The sequence below is a fragment of the Calonectris borealis genome, chromosome 2, assembly GCF_964195595.1.
Source record: "Calonectris borealis chromosome 2, bCalBor7.hap1.2, whole genome shotgun sequence".
Lineage (NCBI taxonomy): Eukaryota > Metazoa > Chordata > Aves > Procellariiformes > Procellariidae > Calonectris > Calonectris borealis.
In genome coordinates this window covers 102,388,299-102,407,718 of record NC_134313.1, presented here as the reverse complement: position 1 = coordinate 102,407,718, position 19,420 = coordinate 102,388,299, and the positions used below count along the sequence as shown (strand labels likewise).

The 19,420-nt window shown below is 40.3% G+C and overlaps 1 protein-coding gene across 5 annotated transcripts in view; it reads right to left on the bottom strand.

Annotated features, from left to right (window-relative positions):
* Positions 1-897: 897 nt before the first annotated feature.
* Positions 898-19,420, bottom strand: part of E2F3 (E2F transcription factor 3) — a 43,654-nt gene continuing 25,131 nt past the window's right edge. For 2 of the 5 annotated variants that reach the window (XM_075142813.1, XM_075142816.1), the window contains exons 2-7: positions 13,363-13,474; positions 10,856-11,075; positions 10,141-10,299; positions 7,343-7,457; positions 4,447-4,585; positions 898-3,727 (exon numbers count right to left, since the gene is read on the bottom strand). In XM_075142813.1, the coding sequence (XP_074998914.1) occupies positions 3,462-3,727; positions 4,447-4,585; positions 7,343-7,457; positions 10,141-10,299; positions 10,856-11,075; positions 13,363-13,474 (1,011 nt within the window). In that variant the 3' untranslated portion in view covers positions 898-3,461. The remainder of the gene's footprint in view (positions 3,728-4,446; positions 4,586-7,342; positions 7,458-10,140; positions 10,300-10,855; positions 11,076-13,362; positions 13,475-19,420) is intronic. The other 3 variants (XM_075142814.1, XM_075142817.1, XM_075142818.1) reach the window with 2 other exon arrangements.

The window sequence follows — 19,420 nt, the reverse complement described above, 5'->3', positions numbered from 1 at the left end:
TCTTTCATACTTTCTTTCTATGACAAAAATGCCCATGTCTGCATCAAGACAATGGTGCAATTTACTCGTTCAGGTGCAAGTCAAAAAGAATAGAAAGTGATGGTGTCTGTCGTTTGTAGGTGGACAAGTTCTCACTGTAGGTTCAAGGGCAGGAATCCCCCTTTTTTTTTAAAACCCCCTTTTTTAAACTCCTCTCCTGTGTGTAAAGGAGTGTGTAGTTGCTTATCATTCAGGCCAGTTTTGACAGATTTCTCAGAATCCTTTTCCATCTGCTGGCAGCCAAGAAATGAAGCACATACGGGCCCCAATAAAACCTCCCTGAAACTAATATTTGCATGCTGAATAATGTTGAGATACACTGTGCTAGCTTAGGGGAGCAGAATTAATTATTTTAACTGGCTGGGTTTTTTTGTCCTGCAACTCAGCACATCCGAAGTTTATAAAGCAGATACAGAAAGCAGAAGGAAGAGGAGAGAAAATGACGTGAAAACTGGCAATCAGTAGCAGATTCTAGGGGCAAATAAAAAAGTGCTTATGGTAGCCGTAGAACGGAGAAACTGAGAACAGGCCGGGGAGCTATGATAGATAGGACAGAAAGAGGACATTTATTATCATCTCTGCTTCAAAGGAAGATGAAAGAACACAGTCCTCTAGCCCTCCTTTATTTATTGAGAATATAGAAGAACAGAGGATCTTCTCTGTAGTCTTCCTTTCAGTAGTGCTGTGTGCAGAAGTTAGAGTATGGATAGGTGCATAAAGAGATGAAATAGTAACCTTCTCCTTGTGCGCAGGGAAGATGACAAGACACGTATGACTTGCTCAGAAGTGTAACATTTAAGCAAACAACTATATTACTATGATTTTATTATCTTGACAGTTTTTTTTTCTTTTAGCAGTTGATGACCATGCATCTAGAAAGGTGCAGCACCACGACCAGAAAGGGAGTACGAGTTTGTAAATGCATGTCTGGTGCAAGAGACTGTTGGAGATGACTCAGTTAAACAGAACTCCTTCTTTTCAAAGCTACAATTAGGAGACTTCTGGGCAATTATCAGTAGAAAGGTTAAACAGATCCTCAACAATTGCTTTCATGTCATTTAATCCTAGAATAACCCAATTTCTATGAAGTTTGCAAGAAGTCTCTTCATAGTTTATATGGGAGGAATAAATAAAAATAAACCTGTGTTATCCCAACCTCTGGATCTCCTACTATGTCTCTTTACATGTGTCTTTTATTCTTGTTTCACTCTAACTTAAAAAAAACTGCTGAACTTATTGTTAGCATAATAAAAAAAAGGGATTGAAACATATCTGGTGTCAAATGAGTGTGAGCACTAATAATGAAAATAGTAACAGCTAGATTCCAAGAAGCAGCATGATAGGCACGAAGAGTAAGAACTTGAATAGCTGTATACAAATTAAACTCTTTAAAAAATCCTTTTTATTGATTCATTACCATACAAAATTTATTCAAATTACATCCATTTGAAGTGGTAAGATCACAGCTAGAGAACAGGTCATCCATTAATAAATCTATTTACAAAACTCACCATAAAAGCTTTTTTTGTTTTTGTTTGTGGGTTGTGTTTTTTTGTTTGTTTGTTTGGGTTTTTTTACAGTATTTTACAGAGGTTTTTTTTTAAACTAGCATACAATGCAACACTAAATTAGATTAGTATTTTGCCCACGCACATTGGGACAAGTGTTTAATTTGTACAAAAAAAGATGGTCTGCCTTAGTCTTCATTTTCTCTTCCCCCGCAAAAGTGCCCCTTTGTCTCGCAAATCTTCATGCTCACACAACTTTTACTTTCCTCTTCCACAAGACAAAAACTTTAAATACTACAATTTTATTTACAGATCCACATCTAAAAAAACTCTTAAAAAAATTACAAACCAGCTAGAAAATATTCTGGCAGTGTTTACAAATTAATTCTATTGTACAAAACTGCTAGATAACTAAAGTGTGAGTTGAGAACATATATCAACTTAAATACAACTGCTGAATGATCTATGCACACATTTGTACATATAAACACACACTTAACACTGTTTAACAGTTCTTTATATGTTGCCCTTTATACATTTGTTATATTCCAAAACTCACACAGTCATACAGTTTTCTTATTAGTACTGTGACTTCTTGCCTTTTCATGTGTGAGCTTTCATAGCAGCAACTCAATGGTACCAGAAAACCTGCATACATAATATTCTACTACAGTACAAATAGTACTAATTTTCTGATTATGTCAGATAAGCACAACAGTAATGCAAACAAAAGGATTATATGGGCATCATCTAACCAACATTACATTAATTTAGCCCGGAACATGGCAACATATTTTACACTCAAAAAAAAAAATTATTTAAGACTTCTTATAATTCCTCTCACGTTCAAAAAATAAATATTGGTACTATACTATTCTACCAAAGATCTTCAAAAAATAAATGCGATTCAGTTGATGTGGTACTTACAGTTATGTACTTTGGAAAAAAATTAGTTCCATTTTGCTGGCGAAGAGAATTATAAAAAGCTGTAAGCAGAGGAAGCTAACCCACTGAGATAAATATGATATATTGAACAAAGCTTGGCATAAGTGTTTTCCATAGAGGGAAAAACCCACAGTGCATCTCTAGTAGGCACTTAACACAAAGCCCCACTTAGTACCACAAAAATTTATGTACCAGTTCTAATGCACACTGGGGGCAGTAAAGTTGAACTGTGCATCTTCGTTCTAGTTTAAAAAAACAACCAACAAAAACTACTTTCACACACACACACACACACAAAAGCATTTTAAAAATCTGGGATTACTACGAGAAGTGGCAGAACTTTATACTTTTCAATATTTGCAATATACACTACATTTACAGTGTATGTTTTTATTAAAAGCTTTTAAGGACATAAGTATTTGACCTCATAATGAGACATATACACAGCTCAAAATGAGCATTATGACAGCAATTTAAACATTCCCACAAGTAGCTGAAGATTCCCATTTCACGCTTTTGCATTACTTCATGTTTATGTTCACTGCAGGTACAATCCATGTTGTGACACTCGAAAGACATGCATTCTCTGCAGAAGGCACGACCTGAAATACTATTATAAAATTGTTATTTAGGACAAAACCAGTTCATTGAGCCCTTCTCCGTAAGCCCACTTGTCACAGTAAGCAGAGACTGGGGGAGTGTGAAGACAAAACATTTATGGTCACCTGCTTGCACTTGCTGACTCACAAGGCGCTGGAGCTCAGGGTCAAGGAGAAGGCCTTGCTGTAAAAGCCTTCACTTGCTGTTTATAGTATTTTAGGGAGTATTTAATTAAAATATAAGCACTGTTCGAGAGCCTAGTTTATTTAATAATGCTATTTTATAGTAAGTAGGGGACAACTCTGAAAGACGGCAGGTTTTTTGATTCCATTAAAAACATGATTTAGATATGGACAGCATTTAAGAGAATCAGCTGTATATAAATTCATCCACCAACGAAGGAAGCTTCTCTAAATCGTAAGCATCAAAGAGGTCACTGATGCCTTCTTCATCCCCGAGGCTCAGCAAATAATCTTCCTGAAGCAGAGGAGGCAGCAAATTCACAAACGGTCCTTCAAAGTTTGAGGGAATTTGGTCCTCGGTCTGCTGGAGAAGGTTGGCTGGAGAAGCCAATGGAGAGATTGTTGCCATATTTACTGAGCAGTCACCTTGTCCTGAGTTAGCAGAAGCCACTTCTGTAAGAGGAGGGAGAGAAAAAATAAAAGCTGACACGTTTAATCTCATTAGAAGTATGAGACACATCAAACAAAGTAACCACTGCATGAAGGGCCTTTCATAAAGCACCACTTCAATAAAAAAGGGCCTCCATATAATTTCTAGTTTGTTTTTGATATGTTACAAAGGGCTGCTCAAAAATATGCATGTTGCTGTCACCACTGCCTTCTCTACTAAAAAACTATTTTACAAGGTGTAAACAACTACTGGGGAAAAAAAATAAATCAAGTGTAGTGAGAGATGCCCATTTTTCAGTGGAATTCATCGTCAAAGTGAAAACTGTCTAGGCAACAGATGTCATCAGTGACACTGCGTAGCTACATATACCCATACACAGAGATTTCTGTCCCTTGTGTTGAGGCGAATCTTTGCTGCTACTGCTCTATTTGAAAATGCAAAATGAACAAAATTGTTTCTTTCTTCAATATTGCATAAACCTAGGTTACATAGTTCCATATGATATGCAAACATGAAACTTATTTTAAACAACTGATGCAGAAGAAAACGTATTTCCCCCCTATATAAATCAGAAAGGCACAGTGGAAAATGGATACCTTAGCTTTTCACTTCTTAGAAAAATAAAGCCAAAAAAATAAGATCTGGATATCTGAAGTTCAAAATGAAATCTTGAATGAGAGCATGAAGGAAGGCCATTAGTATTACAAAGAAATATTTTTACCTTTGGAAATGGTTTTGGAAATATTTCCATTGTGGTCCTGACTATAGGTTTTCATTGGACTGAGGGCATCATTTTCCTCTGGGCACAGATAAACTTCAATAGGTCCTTGAGTACTAGATAAATGTATCAATGCACTCTGCTAACAAAACAAATGTCAGTAAGGTGTTATACCAATAAACACGACAGAATATTGATGATACAGACTAAATTATTACTGGGGTGTGAGTGTTTGAATACGTTTTTTACTAATCAAAAGAACCTGAAATCCCCCATGCATTTTTTTTGAAGATGTGAAAGGCTTGGCTGATATATCTTGTAGACTGGAAGAGAACATAAAAGCTTTTCTTGTAGTGCAGAAGTCTCAGAAGCCCACCATTTTATGTGTTGTATCATAACCAGAGAGGTATAAAGGATTGAACTCCTAACATTTTCTTACAACCATAATAACCTGAAGCGTTTTGACGTAATGGAACTATGGGATGCGAGTCACAGGTTTTGTTATTATTCATAACAGTATTATTGGATGTATTTGTGTAAATGTTTCTGCTTTAAAAGAATGCCAAAACATCCTTCTCACTCACCCAAAAACCGTCAGCACTAATTCACACTGAACTCAAACAGCTGTATGTAAGTTCCCCTGCTTATCAGAGAATTTTTTCCAAATAACAAAAAAAGACAAAGATGCCATTTTCTTCACCCAAACTTGTTTATATAAGTCCTTCTGCCCCCTCAAGGCAGCAACTCTAATTTTGATGGTGTTTCTGAATAACAGGAACTCCTAATTCGTCTCAAGAAATTATCTTTTCTTAACTTTCACACATTGATGCAATACAACAAGATGACATGTATAGACAGACAGAAATCTGTAAAGTTGCTCTTAGTGTTATGATGGAAAACCATAAATGACTCCAGTTAAAAATAAACCTGCTCCAGCTGTATTGCATTAATAGTTTTAAAAAGCATGAATGCAGGCATTATATACCTCTTTGCAGACTTCTTTCAAATACATTTTATTGTGCCCTTTAACAAAAAGTTCCTCATTATTTGCGTTCTGACAGTTATGTAGCATAATAGACAGCATTTACAAATACAGAGAACAACAACTGAACAGGGATACCCCAGGGCACAGAAAACAGTTAAGAGTACTTAGAGCAATGCTATAGATAATTAGAAAAAAGGAGATGGGAAGAGCAGGAGTCGGGAAAGGTACTGTTGAGTGACTGAGGTATGTAAAACGGGAGAAAGAAATAGAACTTCTACTGCCTGAAGCTGAAAATTAAATGAATAACTTGGGTTTAGGGGATCAGGGAGGTCTGGGCGCTAGTTTTAATGATTGTGTGCATCTCCCTCTACCTGCCTTATTTCACTGAATTAAAAATCAAAGCGCAATGCCTAGGGGAAAGAAACAGGAAAGCAAGCAACGATAACAGTATATATTTACTGATAAAAGACATCCCTTCCTCACTGCAGCAAAATGATTTATTCTTCCAAAACCTGCACCTAGGTTCAAAGGGGAAATTAAGGACAAAGGCAGGGAAAAAAAGGGTGGAAACCATAACGGGCCTAAACAAGCGGAGAATAGTCTTAGGAAAAGAAGTGACAGGGAACCTGGAGTCTGTTCCTGCCCACGCGGCAGCAGGTGGCCCTGGGCTCGGTGGAACCAGCCCAACAGTAGGGGTGAAGGAATAACATAGAGGTATGAACACAGCACGGAGGTTTCTGGGCTTTAGCCCTATGTCTAATTGCTCCTTGAGAGAAGAAATTGGGTACATTTTTGCATCTCTAAAGCAGTGGCTCATGCAAATTATTTACATTTGCCCAACATACTTGGGTCTGTCATAACAATTGAGAACTGTCAAGCAGCTCACTTTTGCCAGCGAGAGATAAAATCCCAGGAGCAGCTGAACCACGTAGTTCATAAACGATGAGTGGAATGAAGAAAAGTAAAGCTACTCCCTAAGGATATCTTGAAAGAAAAGCCACCTGAAGCATTTTTCTCTGCAACTGTGACATCAGGGAAGGGAAGGGAGAAGCAGCTAAGTTACCCTAGACATCTACCTGAGATTCAGAGAAGAAGCAAAATGAGGACAACAGAATGAGAGCCAGACATCTCATACACAAAGGCTGGCACTTGAGTAGCAAGGGGCAACAGAAGAGGGACACAGATGAACACAGGCAGCTTCAGAAACAGAAGTACTTATAATAAAATAGGAAAGGAAATCCCCATCCCCTACAGACTTCACAATAGCAAACAAAAAGTGCATTAGCAGAATGTACAAAGTTTTACACAGGTGTGTAAAATCAGTGTCAATGAGGCAAAGATGATGATGGAAGAAGGAAGGGCAAGAATGGATTCTAGGAGTAAAACACAAGTTTCTACAAGAACTGTAATACTTCAGAAAAGAAAATCCTACATGAAAACACGTCTCAATAAATTAGAATATCAGTAATATAAGGCATCAAGATGCTTAAGGCATTGAGTTATCCACGAACTTTAAAACTACATAAAGCTAAAAAAAAAAAAAAGCTGAATCTCTTAAGAGAAAGATTTTACATGGTTACAAACAGGAAATTTCAACTGTCAAGGAAGAGCTCTTCTTTACATAAAGTATGGCAAAAAAGAATAATCTGTAAATAGTGCGGATTACTCTGCAGGAAAACTGGAATTGAGAGAAAAGGAACAAATAATGATTGCTTTGTGCAAAATGATTTTTAAAAATTCCCCTTCCTTTTTCAAAAAAACACCTCCAAAGTTTGTAAGACAGATGAATGCAGGACTGTATGCCAATATAATCCAACTTGGGCATCAGTTACCACAGTAACTGCTCCCAACACATTTGCTCCATCTATAGAAAAATGATACATAACCTGGCAGGAAAAGCCAGGTTGTCCTTACCTCCACTGGGTCAGGCACTTCAAGTCTTGTTTCTGGAGGAGCTTTCACAACTATAACAGTTTGGTCTTTAAGGCCACTAATTTTTCGAATATCTTGATACGTGACATAAGCTAATGTAATCACTGTTAAGGAATTTTCCAGCGCAGGTTATAATATATTCAGACTATGAGAAGAGGCAGAATTCTTTCAATTATTTTTCCATTTTCTCATGGCTACGCTGCTCTTGGCCCAAAGTTTTCTATTCTCTACACTGGTTGTGATTGCAGTGGAACTGTGTGAGAATTTCCCTTTCATCTACCAGCTGGGGCCACTACCGAGTGACAAAAAGGATGCTCCGTGCTGAGTCCTTCTCTCTCTTCTCCTTCACACGCGTAAAGCTACATAAGCTAAAGCTCAACAACCTGCAATTACTCGAAGACTGCATGAAGCAAAATTTTTTACACACTTGCTATGAAAATGCAGAGAACTGGAAATCGCAGAAAAAATGTAAAGGAATTTACAGATGCATGTTATAGATGCGCATACACAATATATTTTTGAAGTCATCAATAAAATAATAATTTCAATTTTCATTTGAGTTTTTTTGTAAACATTTATATATTCATATATTTATTTATTCATTTATATTATATGAAATTATTTCCAAAAACTGCTTAAACAACTACTTTAAACAACTTGACAGTGCAGAAAGTTGATTTCTGCATAAGCATGGAATGAACATGAGTAATTTGCTGTTCAACACAAATTTGTCCAAATCAAAGCAAGCATTTTGGCGGGTTACTGCACAGTAGTGCCTCCCTTACTGACCTGTGTAACCGAGGTGCCGCAGAGCTTTTGGTCGCCAACTGTGAAACGACCGCGATCACGTGCAAGCGCTTCCAGCTCTTTCGTTTTGTCATCTGTGAGATATCTAGCATAATATTTATACCATAGAAATAAAGAGCCTAACTTATTATTATACTTTTGGGGGGTGCAAATGTGAACAATTTTGGTAAATGTCTACTGTTACCGTACAGTAACACAAACTGCTCAAAACGCCAATACATTTCACATCTGACTCGGACCAAATGCAAAGTAACAGGTCAGGGGGCAAAACGGCAGGTCAGCTTTCAGGCAAATGGCTTTTATCAAGGCTTCTACCACTCTTCTAGTAAGCTTTAGTAAGATTTGCAAAGGCAGAGTACAAATTACAGCAACAGTGGCTGTCACGATATGAACTAAGGAAAGGATTGCATGGTTTTCAAATACAACAACAATCTTCATTGCTGTAGCTAAAAGCTCCTCACGCTAATGCTGGGTGTATCCCAAAACATTCAAGGTAGCGATCAGTTACTGCCTGATTCTATTTATAAGGTAGAGGAGGAAGCACACAGCCAGGGCACAAACAATGTTTTGGCACTACCTAAACATGAGGGAAAAGAAAAACATTTTCAAAAGCAGAAGCTTCACCTTCGGAGACTGAGCAAAGGAAGAGGCTTCTCAGCTCCGTGAGTGTTCAGTGGGTCACCTCATGTCAGACTTCAGGGAGGTGAGTGAAAGACCGTACTGGGATGCACTCAGATTCGTCCCCAGGTTTCACACTTCCACGTTCCTTCCTCAATAATCACGAGGGTTATCAGTAAACTTAGTCACAGAAGGATTTGGGGAATACGCTCTCCTAAATCCAAAAGCATGAGGCCAAGACGCGGCTAATGCCGATGCCTCCTCGCCCATCCCCAAGGGAGCCAGCAGCCGCAGGGCAGGGACCTCTACCACAGCAACAGCACTAGAAAAATAAAGAATCGTAATGCTCAGTTTTGCTTTGCTGAAATCTCTTCGTGGATCACGGCAGTGCTGACCCTACTCCCTATGCCACTCAGTGGTCTTGCTTTCATATGCATTTTGAGATGCAAGCACAATCAAAAGACAATATTTACATAGTTCACATGACTTTTTACTGACACTCCCGTAGTTATGTCCTGTCCTTTAAAACAGAGAATAAGTCCACCTTACCAGATGCTCTTTAAGAACTACTGACTATTTAAAGTAATAAAAGTTTTCACATCAGCATTTAATAAAATGCGCTCTTCTGTTGCTCATAGGTGGGAAATCTAGTGGAAATGAAAATTGGTTACTTACAAGGGGTATTAGCAGCCAAAATATCAGAAGTTATATGAACCTTATGCAACTGAGCATCGCTATTACATTAAATAATTGAATCTAAAATAGACATTTTGAGAGCTCATAAAACCTTTATCTATGATATTCTATTATAGATTCTCTAACCAAAGGAATCTAAAAATTTGTTGCAGGTTCCAGACTAAACTGCCTCCCAAGTTTATTTTCCTCTCTGTGTCTGTAATTTATATACGTGTCAGTTTAACATAAAAAAAAAAAAAAATTAAGTGATGAGTACCCACACAAGTCTTTATTACCTTAGCAAAGACTTCATCTGCGTGCCTTTATAATTTCTGCACACGTAAAGATGGGATTTGCTCTGGGCTCAAAAGAGTCGAAAAAGCACAGGGGTTTGGATGTTGTCACTCATTAATCAGCTAAATTCTTGGTTCTACTCTATGTGAACATGGATGTTAATGGGCTCCTTTATACACCACCTTTTTCTCTTTTTTTTTTTTTTTCTTCTTTGACATTCCAGAAGCATTACAGGTGCAAGTGGCTTAAGTAACTTTTATATAGAACTACATTAAAACCCATTATCCAACCTCTGGAAGTTTCTGATGCTTCGTATCACATTACCTAGAGGAATTAGAGCACAGCAAGGAGACTGACCACCTTTGAGGTTTTGAGAAAAAGGATATCTCTGATTCTCCGAGTCCTCTGTTAGCAGCTTGAGGTCCAGGGTGCAACTTTGGATTAGCTCATCCAGTTTCTTCTCTTCCTGAGTCAGTTCGGTCACCTCCTTCGTGAGGCCTTGACGCTGTGCCAGCATGCCACCGTCCTCTGACAGACTGCAGCCCCTACGGATAGAGAGGAGGAAGACGCCCTTTCACCATTTGTAAAACTATGGGGAAGGGAAGAGGCAGGCTTTTACAGTGCAGATCAAGCCCTTAGCTCCTTCTCCCTAAACCTGCCCATAGCAGGTCAACATAAACTACACTTCCCGGAAAAAGCATCCTTTTATCATTCTGGGACTACCACCAAGATAGAAAAGTCGAATATTTCTAAGCTCTTCCAAAATCTTGTTTCCAACTCCCCTCTCCTTTAACTACACCCTGAAAAAGACCGAGGAAGGTAGTAGGTAGAGATGCGTACCTAAAAACTTACTCCGCTTGCAAAAGCAAATGAGTTAATCCAGTATTCAGACAAAATGCTGGTTTCTAATTTCCCTGACAAATGCTATTTATACACTGAAAACCTGTCTTAACAGAAAAAGAAAGCTTTATCCTGATAGAAGGCATTTTGGATGATTGCTTGGAGCAAAGTGTTAGAATGGAAGGTGGGAGAAGAAAAACACTGCTGCTCTGTGACAGTGAAATCAGCCAGCAGGAATGGAAAAGGATAATGAATACTCACATCCACTGAATGTTGTTTTTGGATTTTTTCTTAATGAGATGGATGCCTTCCAGTACATTGGTGATATCGTAAATCCTCCTTTTTTGCACCTTGAGGACCTCTGCCGCTCTGTTCAAATCTAAGACCCCATCAGGAGATTGGCTCAGCAACTGAATGAACTTCTTTGTAAGAAGGCCAAGTGATGTATCATACCGAGTCTTTTCTGAAGGAGATTTTGGAGCTTGGAAAGAAAAGAGGAAAGAAAACCCCAGATAAATCAGTTTTCTCATTTTCGTTCTAAAAGCAGCATCCAGAAATGAAAGGATACATATTACAGATATTCCTTTCATTTTTACTAAAGAAATCTCTCAAACCTCTGCATTAAGACACAACTTACCACTGAGTATTTATTTGTATTTCAAGATGTACTTTTCCAAAAGTCACAGGTACATGAGCAAATACATACATTTTTTTAAATGCAAATATTTCCATTAGTCTGACAGATACATATAGCAATATTCTACTTAGGCTTTCACTATGTGAATTCTTAATAGTATTTTTAGTATCTATTTATCCTGGCAGCAATACCAAAAATTCCCCTATGACTCTCCTTCATCAGGCTGATAGCCAGCTTTCATCAGGGTTTGATTTTCCCCTCTTGTAAGATAAGTGTTTCACATGCAATTAAGCAGGACTTAGGTGTACTTCAGTGGGTGAACACAATGACAGATTCCATCAGCGCCAGACTCCACGGCTTACAGAAAACTCAAGTGAATTAGGGGAGATTGACGCAAGATACAATTTAAATCATCATTTCTCCATAACCAAACAATGCTCAAACTGGGGAAGAGTATCCACTTCTTTTAAATTAGAAGTCAGCAAATGGCATGGATCTTACTAGACAACTCGCTGTTTTCACACACAAATGTAGCATCTATATACTTAATAGGTGAGCTTTTAAGAGTTTAAATGCGTAGATCAGAATAATTTCTAATTCTAAATGTTCAAGGCCTTTGTGTCAAGGGAAATGAGGCAGCCATGATGAGGAGTCTGCTGGGCTGGTACATCTCAAACCATTCATTTGCTTCAAGTATTATACAGGACGGATCTTAGGCTGATCTGGTGGTCATTTTCATGTTTTCAAGGTTCAGGTCCCACACTTAATTGCAGAAGTCAGTCAAAACTGAAGTCCTACCTGAAAGTGAACCTTTAGACAACCCTGAAATATTTTGAAGGATATGATGACTTTTCAACGAAAACCTATTCGTTGCCTGTTTGCAAAGAGAACCTGCTGTATCTCATTCTTTGGTAGATTCAGGGCTTGTCTGCACTGGGAAATGGAGGAAAATTCATATCAATTAGGTGACCTTGTGAATTTAGAGCAGGTTGGGTTTTGTTTGTTTGTTTTAATTTGGGGTTTGGAAAAGAATAGGAGGATCAGAGTGAGAAGGGCAAGAGGCTGCTTGACCCCCACCTAAAATGGCATGTGCTCCTGGTCATGCAGCAAGGAAGTTCTCCGTACAGCCTTATCAACACTGCAGCAGCATCCTATGCTCTGAATGGACTGGACTTCTGTAAGAACACACTTCAATTTAAAATGGTCTTCATTTAGCTTAATGAAGTTTAGTTTAATTAAAACAACTGTGGTTGTTTAACTTGTCCACTTCAAGTTCATGTTTTCAGCTAATTTTACTTTTCCCATCTGCCTCAACAGAAACAAGACTTAGACTGGTGAGGAAGGACAAGTACCCCTTCACATCTCTTGCTCTCCAGTCACTACCACTGCTGCCCCAGTCCTCCTTTTTCCCCATTCCCCTCCCTCTGCAAGCCTAATTCTCCTGCTGAAATCCCCCAGACAAGATGGCAAGGCTACACCCCCAGCTCCTGTTGCAAGAAACCTACCGCCAGAGGCAATACAGATGTCCAAAAATTAATACTTGCAGCAACTATGCAGTGGCAGTAATAGTCTTGTCACATTGCAGGGAGAGAAGGCAGCTCAGACCCCACAAAAAGCATTTAGCCTGCAACGCTGCTGGGGCACAGCTACCGCTATTTGCAAATCCCTGCCTGGGGGAAGAAGCCTGCCAATCAGCTGCTGTAACTTTAGCGAGGAAGGAGGAGGCTGGCCTGATTAGCCTTGCCTAATAACTGTGCGTTTGGTCCCGTCACAATATCTTGATTCCTCAGCGGCTACCTCTCCTAAGCACCTCCAACTTCATGTCCTCGGCTGAAGAGGAGGTCCTGGACGGAGAGGCTGCAGGCTGCCCGGCAGGCGGAGGGACAGACCGGGCAGCCAGGAGCCTCTGCAGCCCCTCAGCAGCTCTGTGCCAACCGATCCATGCATGCTGCAAACACGTTGTGCGCTGCCTGGCTGTGCGGTTGAGAACGTTGCATGCACATCCAGGTGAGGACAGTCATAAACACACTTTTTTAGCTAGGTAACGCAGCCTCTTGTACTGGTTCACTCTGACCTCAAGCTAGTAAAATCAAAAACTCTGTGCCATACAGCGTGTTACAAGTTCCCTTACTTTTTGGACTATCTGGACTTCTTGTGGCAGCTCTTCCTTTCCCCTTTGGAGTCTTTAGTCCTTCAGCAAGATACTGGTGGCCACTTTCTCCTAGCTCCAGCCTTCGTTTTGCCTGTTAAAAAAAACAGTAATTTTGTTTTAATTGATGGATTGTTAAGAAGTGTATTTCACTTTATCAAACGCAATATTGGGGTTACAGGAAAGGCAGACAGCAGTGAACTTTTCACAGCAAGTTTCTGTATCAGTACAGGTTCATACCCGTATTCATCCCAAGGGAATCTGAATATTTATGGGAATCCAAAGGTGGACTTCAATGTTTCACTCTCAAAGGCTATAGGTTGATGGTTTTGTTTGGAAAATTCAGCAAATTTTTTAATTTGAAAAGCTGAGTGACAGTTGTATGACCTGCTTCAGTCTAGTCTGGATCTTTTTCAATACATATGAAAGACTTCTACCTCCACTTGAGTTGAGGATGTTTCAGTTAAGAAAACCAAAGACAAACGATCAAGCACACAGGTACGCACCCACAAAGCTACATTTCTTCTGAAAAACTCCTTATATCCTTATAAGTTTGTGCACAGGTAGCATTAGTGCAAGTTACATTTTTCCTTCCCCATTTGAAAGGATGGCTTTGAGAGGACCAGTAACTTCCACTACTATAAGCTTTCCATCAATGAAATACGAGACGTGACATCAAGAGCGGCATTGGACAACTGTTCTCCTCTGCTTGTCAAGAATTTTTGTCCTCGCTGAAAGCACAAGCGCTACATTTATTTCACATTAACTAGCACGTTTGCATTAAAGCTGCCTACATAAAAGCAAGGTGGAGCAAAAGTAGTATCAGAAAGATGATGCCTGAAAATCAGCTGAATGTTGCGTTCAGCTCAAAGGAAAGCTGTGTATAATCTTGAATAATAAAAAATCATTAATGAAACTGTTAAACTATGCAACGCAACTGTTGAGCTATGCAACTGCAATGAAAACCACCACCAATATGAATTTTGTTTCTAGACAGAAACACAATCTACTATCTTTGGAAACAATTCCATGCCCTGCCATGCTAGTCAGGTTACTGAAATGAAATCTGGGGATACTTGTTATCCTAACAATAGAAAGAACATTACCTGGGAAGGCACAGGAAAAAGAAGAAAAAGAAGTTTTACGTCTAATGAAGTTTAGCCAAATAACTGTTTCCGAAGAATGTTGTTTATTCAATTAGGTAGAGTAATTCAGAGTATTTTATTTGCTCGCTCTTTAGACTTGCCCCAAAGGGTTGGATCATATTCTGCTCCTCAGTGAGCCAAGACAAAATAATACATTCTGCTGTGGAGTTGTAGACAGATATTTCTGTATTATGGATGTAGCTTATGCGTTTTACTTTGGGTCTGTGACAAACAGAAGGCTCTAAATAAATGAATTTATATGCATTTATTTACGGATAGCTAACTGACATCTTTGTACTGGACTCCGTTTGCAAACCTCAAACTTATTAAAAGGCGAGTTAAAGCACATGAAGCTCCTGTAAACCCACAGCGTAACCGCGTGTGCAGAGTGCCCAAGCCGCTCTTCTCTATATTTTGTGCGAAGGGGCAAGGCACTAATTCATCGGTGACAGAGCAAAACTGAACCAACTGCATCCTTCTAACCGACGCAGGCACTGGGCTCCCGGCGGCCCGCTGGTGCTGCGAAACACCTCTACTCCTCTCCCTGGGACATCGGCTCTGTAATCCAAGGACACAGATTTTAAAAAGGTCAACTGTTAACAAAAGCATCCAGCTAATATGTTTAGCCACCGTAATTGGATTAAATTAAGATTACAGCTATTCCAGAGGGAGAAATACATTTCACACTTTCTATAAGTAAGTGTTTTTCCACCCTGAGAACTGTAAGAGAAAAGGAAGGAGGGGTGAAAAGGGAACAATTCAGGGCGTGGGAAGACTAGGCCAAAGGGATACAATTAAAGATAAAAGAGAATCTCAAAACCAGGTGTGAGAAGGAGGGGAAATGCTGAAGACTTAAAATCCAGAGATTTGCGGCGGCTCTCTCCATCAGAAGAGAAACTCCGGTTTGGACTACACATCAAAACTTTTTGTCTCAACTTGTTTGCAAGACACGAACAATGGTATTTTGCCCCTGCTTTTGTGGTTAAACACTTACAACTTTCTCCTGTGAACTTCAAATAACGAGGTTTGGTAATGAGAGAACATAAACAGCATCCTCTGGCTGCGCGCAGCAGCACAAGCCCGTCCGTGTGTGTCAGGGGTGTTACAAACAACACGCGCTTGTCGGTCTCGCCAGCGTACCGTACCTACGGGCAGCGCAGGGCTATTGACTGCCTTCTGGAAAAATACCAAACAGCAGAGATAGCACTACGAAATAGTTATTTTGTAGGGCACGAAGCATACAGAAAACCTGAGAGAGAGATACAGAGCAAAATATTTCAGAAGAGTTCAAAAGAGCTTGGTGAAGTTACCGAGAGACAATTTTAGCAAACCCTGGGGAATGTTTGATTTCTGGCCAGATGTTACACATCACTCAGCTTTCTTCCCCTTCCTGTTTTTACAAACTTCATAACAAGATGCAGGATTGAAGTGGTATATTCTCTCAATTTCTTCTTCCCTGACTTACAGACCAAAGATTTTCCAGTGCCTTTTTCTTTGCACTAGAGATCCCAGGTGACTCACAGTTTCTCTCTCCCATCTCCAAAATTATTCATAGTGCTTTCTGATATCAGACTTCCATTAAGAAATCTCAAGATCTGCGTCCAGCAATCAGCAGAATCAGTAACGCTCTTCAAAAAAAAAAAATCTTGATTTGCATAACTTATTTCTGCTACAGCACTATATTCATTATTTGCAGTATTTGTACAAGCTTTTGTACAAATTTTGTATTGTCTTTATTTGCATTGTTTGATCAATCACAGCATGCAGAATCTTCTGACACACTACGTGGGACCTGCTAAGAAGTAGCAAGCCAAAGGACACCAGCACAAAGCACCCCAATGATAGGGAAAGATAGGAAGCGTAGGGACTAAGAACTTCTCAGCGACATGAAACTTGAGTGCAATAAATGGAAGTCAGATTCCTCAGGGGAATCGTGAAAGGATCATAAAGCACATGGGGCAATGAGACAGGTAAAGCCACAAATGGATACATCCAGCAAGAGATATGAAAGCAACTGGAAAGCGTCCTGTTGATATGAACCAGACACCTACCTTGGTGGAGACCTAAAAATGTTTGGCATCAACTTTTTTTACTCTATTTTCTCTTTCAATACTACAAGCAACTGCTGATATAGATACAACTATGGATCCACTGTTCAGTGCAGACCACTAAAAACAGGTGGCACCTCGACTCCGATATAGTTACGCCCTTGTAGCTTCAATTCCTTTTAAAAAAAAAAAAAAAAAAGAAACCCAGATAGCTACCACAATTAACATCAGAGGCAAACCCACAAGAATGTCTTCATAAGAACACTTGTGTCTATAGGAAAATAGTTTAAAATCTACTAAGATAAGCTAAGTATTTTCAACTAGGCAGGACCTGATGAAATTCACTTTACAATATTCAGTCTCAGGGATTAACTTTTAAGAAGAGGTTGGAGGCAGTATGCTTACAGAAGATTAGAAAAAGAGCAAATGTAGTTTATCATAAATTGAAAAAAGGGGTGGAAAAGGTGCAATCAGGAAGTTATAGCCCATCCCTCTTAATGGGCTGCTTTGACCTCACAGCTGCCTGGGTCTGACAGGTTGCTGCCACCACCTCTTCTCCTGCGCCACCCTCCATCCCTGGGCTACCCCTGCGCCCCTGGTGCGGGCAGCACCTGCCCGATGGGTCCTCATCAGACCCCGCAGGGTGCTGGCCCGAGGGGTCACAACCAGCAGAAACCTTAGCCCTGCTCCAAAACAGAAATGAGGAGTCTTCTGCCGGGTTAGCCCTTGCCGGGTGACTTGTCTGCACTGAGGGCTGCCGAGCAGAGGCAGTGGGACACCCTCCATCCCCCCTGGGGCATCCGCTTGGCATTCCAGTGGCTTCGCTTTCGTGTCACATAGCAATCAACTTCAGTTCTGGGGGGAAGAAACTGGCACCAGCAGAGCGCTAAGCGTCGTGTAGCAGCCAGCGCAGGGTTTTGTCACGACAGCAGAGAGGGAAGTGCCGTGGTGGGGGACAGCCAGCATCACTGTTCGAAGACTGCACCCTGTCAAACCAAAGCCTCATTTTCTACGAGGCTTATATTTCTAAGTTTCAGGGAAGAAGCAGTAAAACGTCCTCTAATTCTTTCCAATGATAAAACCATGGAGCATAACTTTGCCAAACTATGCACATTTGAATTTTTTCCTGCTAGATGTCTCCCTCAGCTTTATTACTGGACGCGAGACAGTTGCACTGTTTGCAAGAGACAGACCTAAGAAAAACTACGTTACCTGTGCTACCTTCTGAAAACCCTTTGTCTGAAATATTGCTGCACCCATTATGCTTTAGCAGGCACGTAAAATTTGACAGAAGGATGATCTGTCGGGCATGTGCCTTTCTATTCTCTCAAAATCCCAAATTTAAAAACACTTGGAACAGTGCAGCTGGTACATTTTCAATATAAACATTAGCAGCCAAATTCCACTTTAAACTGCAAGCACCACAGCTCTTGGGCCTGCCCAGGCTACGCACATGCCATCTCCCGGCAGGTCCCATCCAGGACGAGACACCTCTAAGTCCCCTGCTCCTCTAGCAGGCATTCAGCGTATATTAGAGCGGCAGCAGTCTGATTTAAATACAAAGGGACAAAAGTTGAACTCTGGATGAGAGCGAAAATAAATTGGGACAAAGTCTGCTGAGATGGGGACAGAGGATAAAATAACTCACTCCAAAAAAATGGGATGAGGAGTTGGAAAGCAACTCCCGTTTAGGGTTGACTGAGCAGGGAAAATAGGAAGATTGGAAATGACCAAGCATAGCAAGGAATAAATTGTGTGTATTAAGCGATAGCTGATGGTGAACCAAGCAGCAAGCCAGAGAAATGTCTCTTAGTGCTCAGCTGTGTCTCCGTTGGTGTCTCAGAGCGAGGACTAAGTTGGGCAAGTTAAGCAAGGGCAGATGACAAAGTCTGGCGTAGCCTCTAGAAGATATTACCATTGCTAGGGGCAGATAAAATGGCAGCTTTTCTGTATGTCACCACAATGCTGATATTACTGGGGAGGGGATGCAAGCCTATCCAGAGAACACAGATAAATTTTGACCGCAGCGAGAAAGCCACAGCACAGACGCTTTAACAATCCCCATGCACTTTCCATAGGCTTTCCTCCATGTTTTCAAAATTAAGCAGTCACTTAAAAAATACAAGTGACTTAAAAATACAAGAAGCCGAGGTTCTGAGGCATGAACTCTAGAAAGCTGTTCTGGAGGTCAGGAGCTGCAGAGAAGAAAGCAAACACCTTACATGAAAGGGTAAATTAAGCTGGAGCTTGATGAGGGAGGAATACAAGAGAAGACGCAAAGGGAAAAAAGACACCTTGGGGTGAATGCACAGAAATATTCATATGCTAGGGAAATTTCTCCACTGAACAGGGCGATACAGGCTGTGCCTTTTGAACGTGCTCAAATGAACAAACTCTGGTATGTGGAGAGCCCCGAGTGCTTGCCAGAGGGCTGTACCCAGCTGAGGGCATGGCAAACACTACAGCTAACACCAGGAGAGACCAAAAAATGGGGAGAGGTGCAGAGAGGAAAGCAGAGGAGCTCTCAGCAGGGAAGGGGCTGAGCTCTGCAGGTCAGCTCACAAGTGAGGAAACACTTGAGGTCAGCAAAAAGATGCAAGAGGACTATCAGAGTTGCTGCCTTTGGACTCCTGGTGACAACCCTTCGTTTCGTACCTATTTCTGTTGAGCAATGAGAAGATAAATTTGCAGCCCAAACTCCTGGAAGGGAGACAGATTTCAGTTTTCCATGAAGAAATATTTACCCCAGTGGTCTACACACAGATACCAATAGTTTGTACCATACTACCCTTGGTTTTAAGTAGTTAATTCTGACAGTATAAAACCATAAAAAGGGAGTTTAAGAAT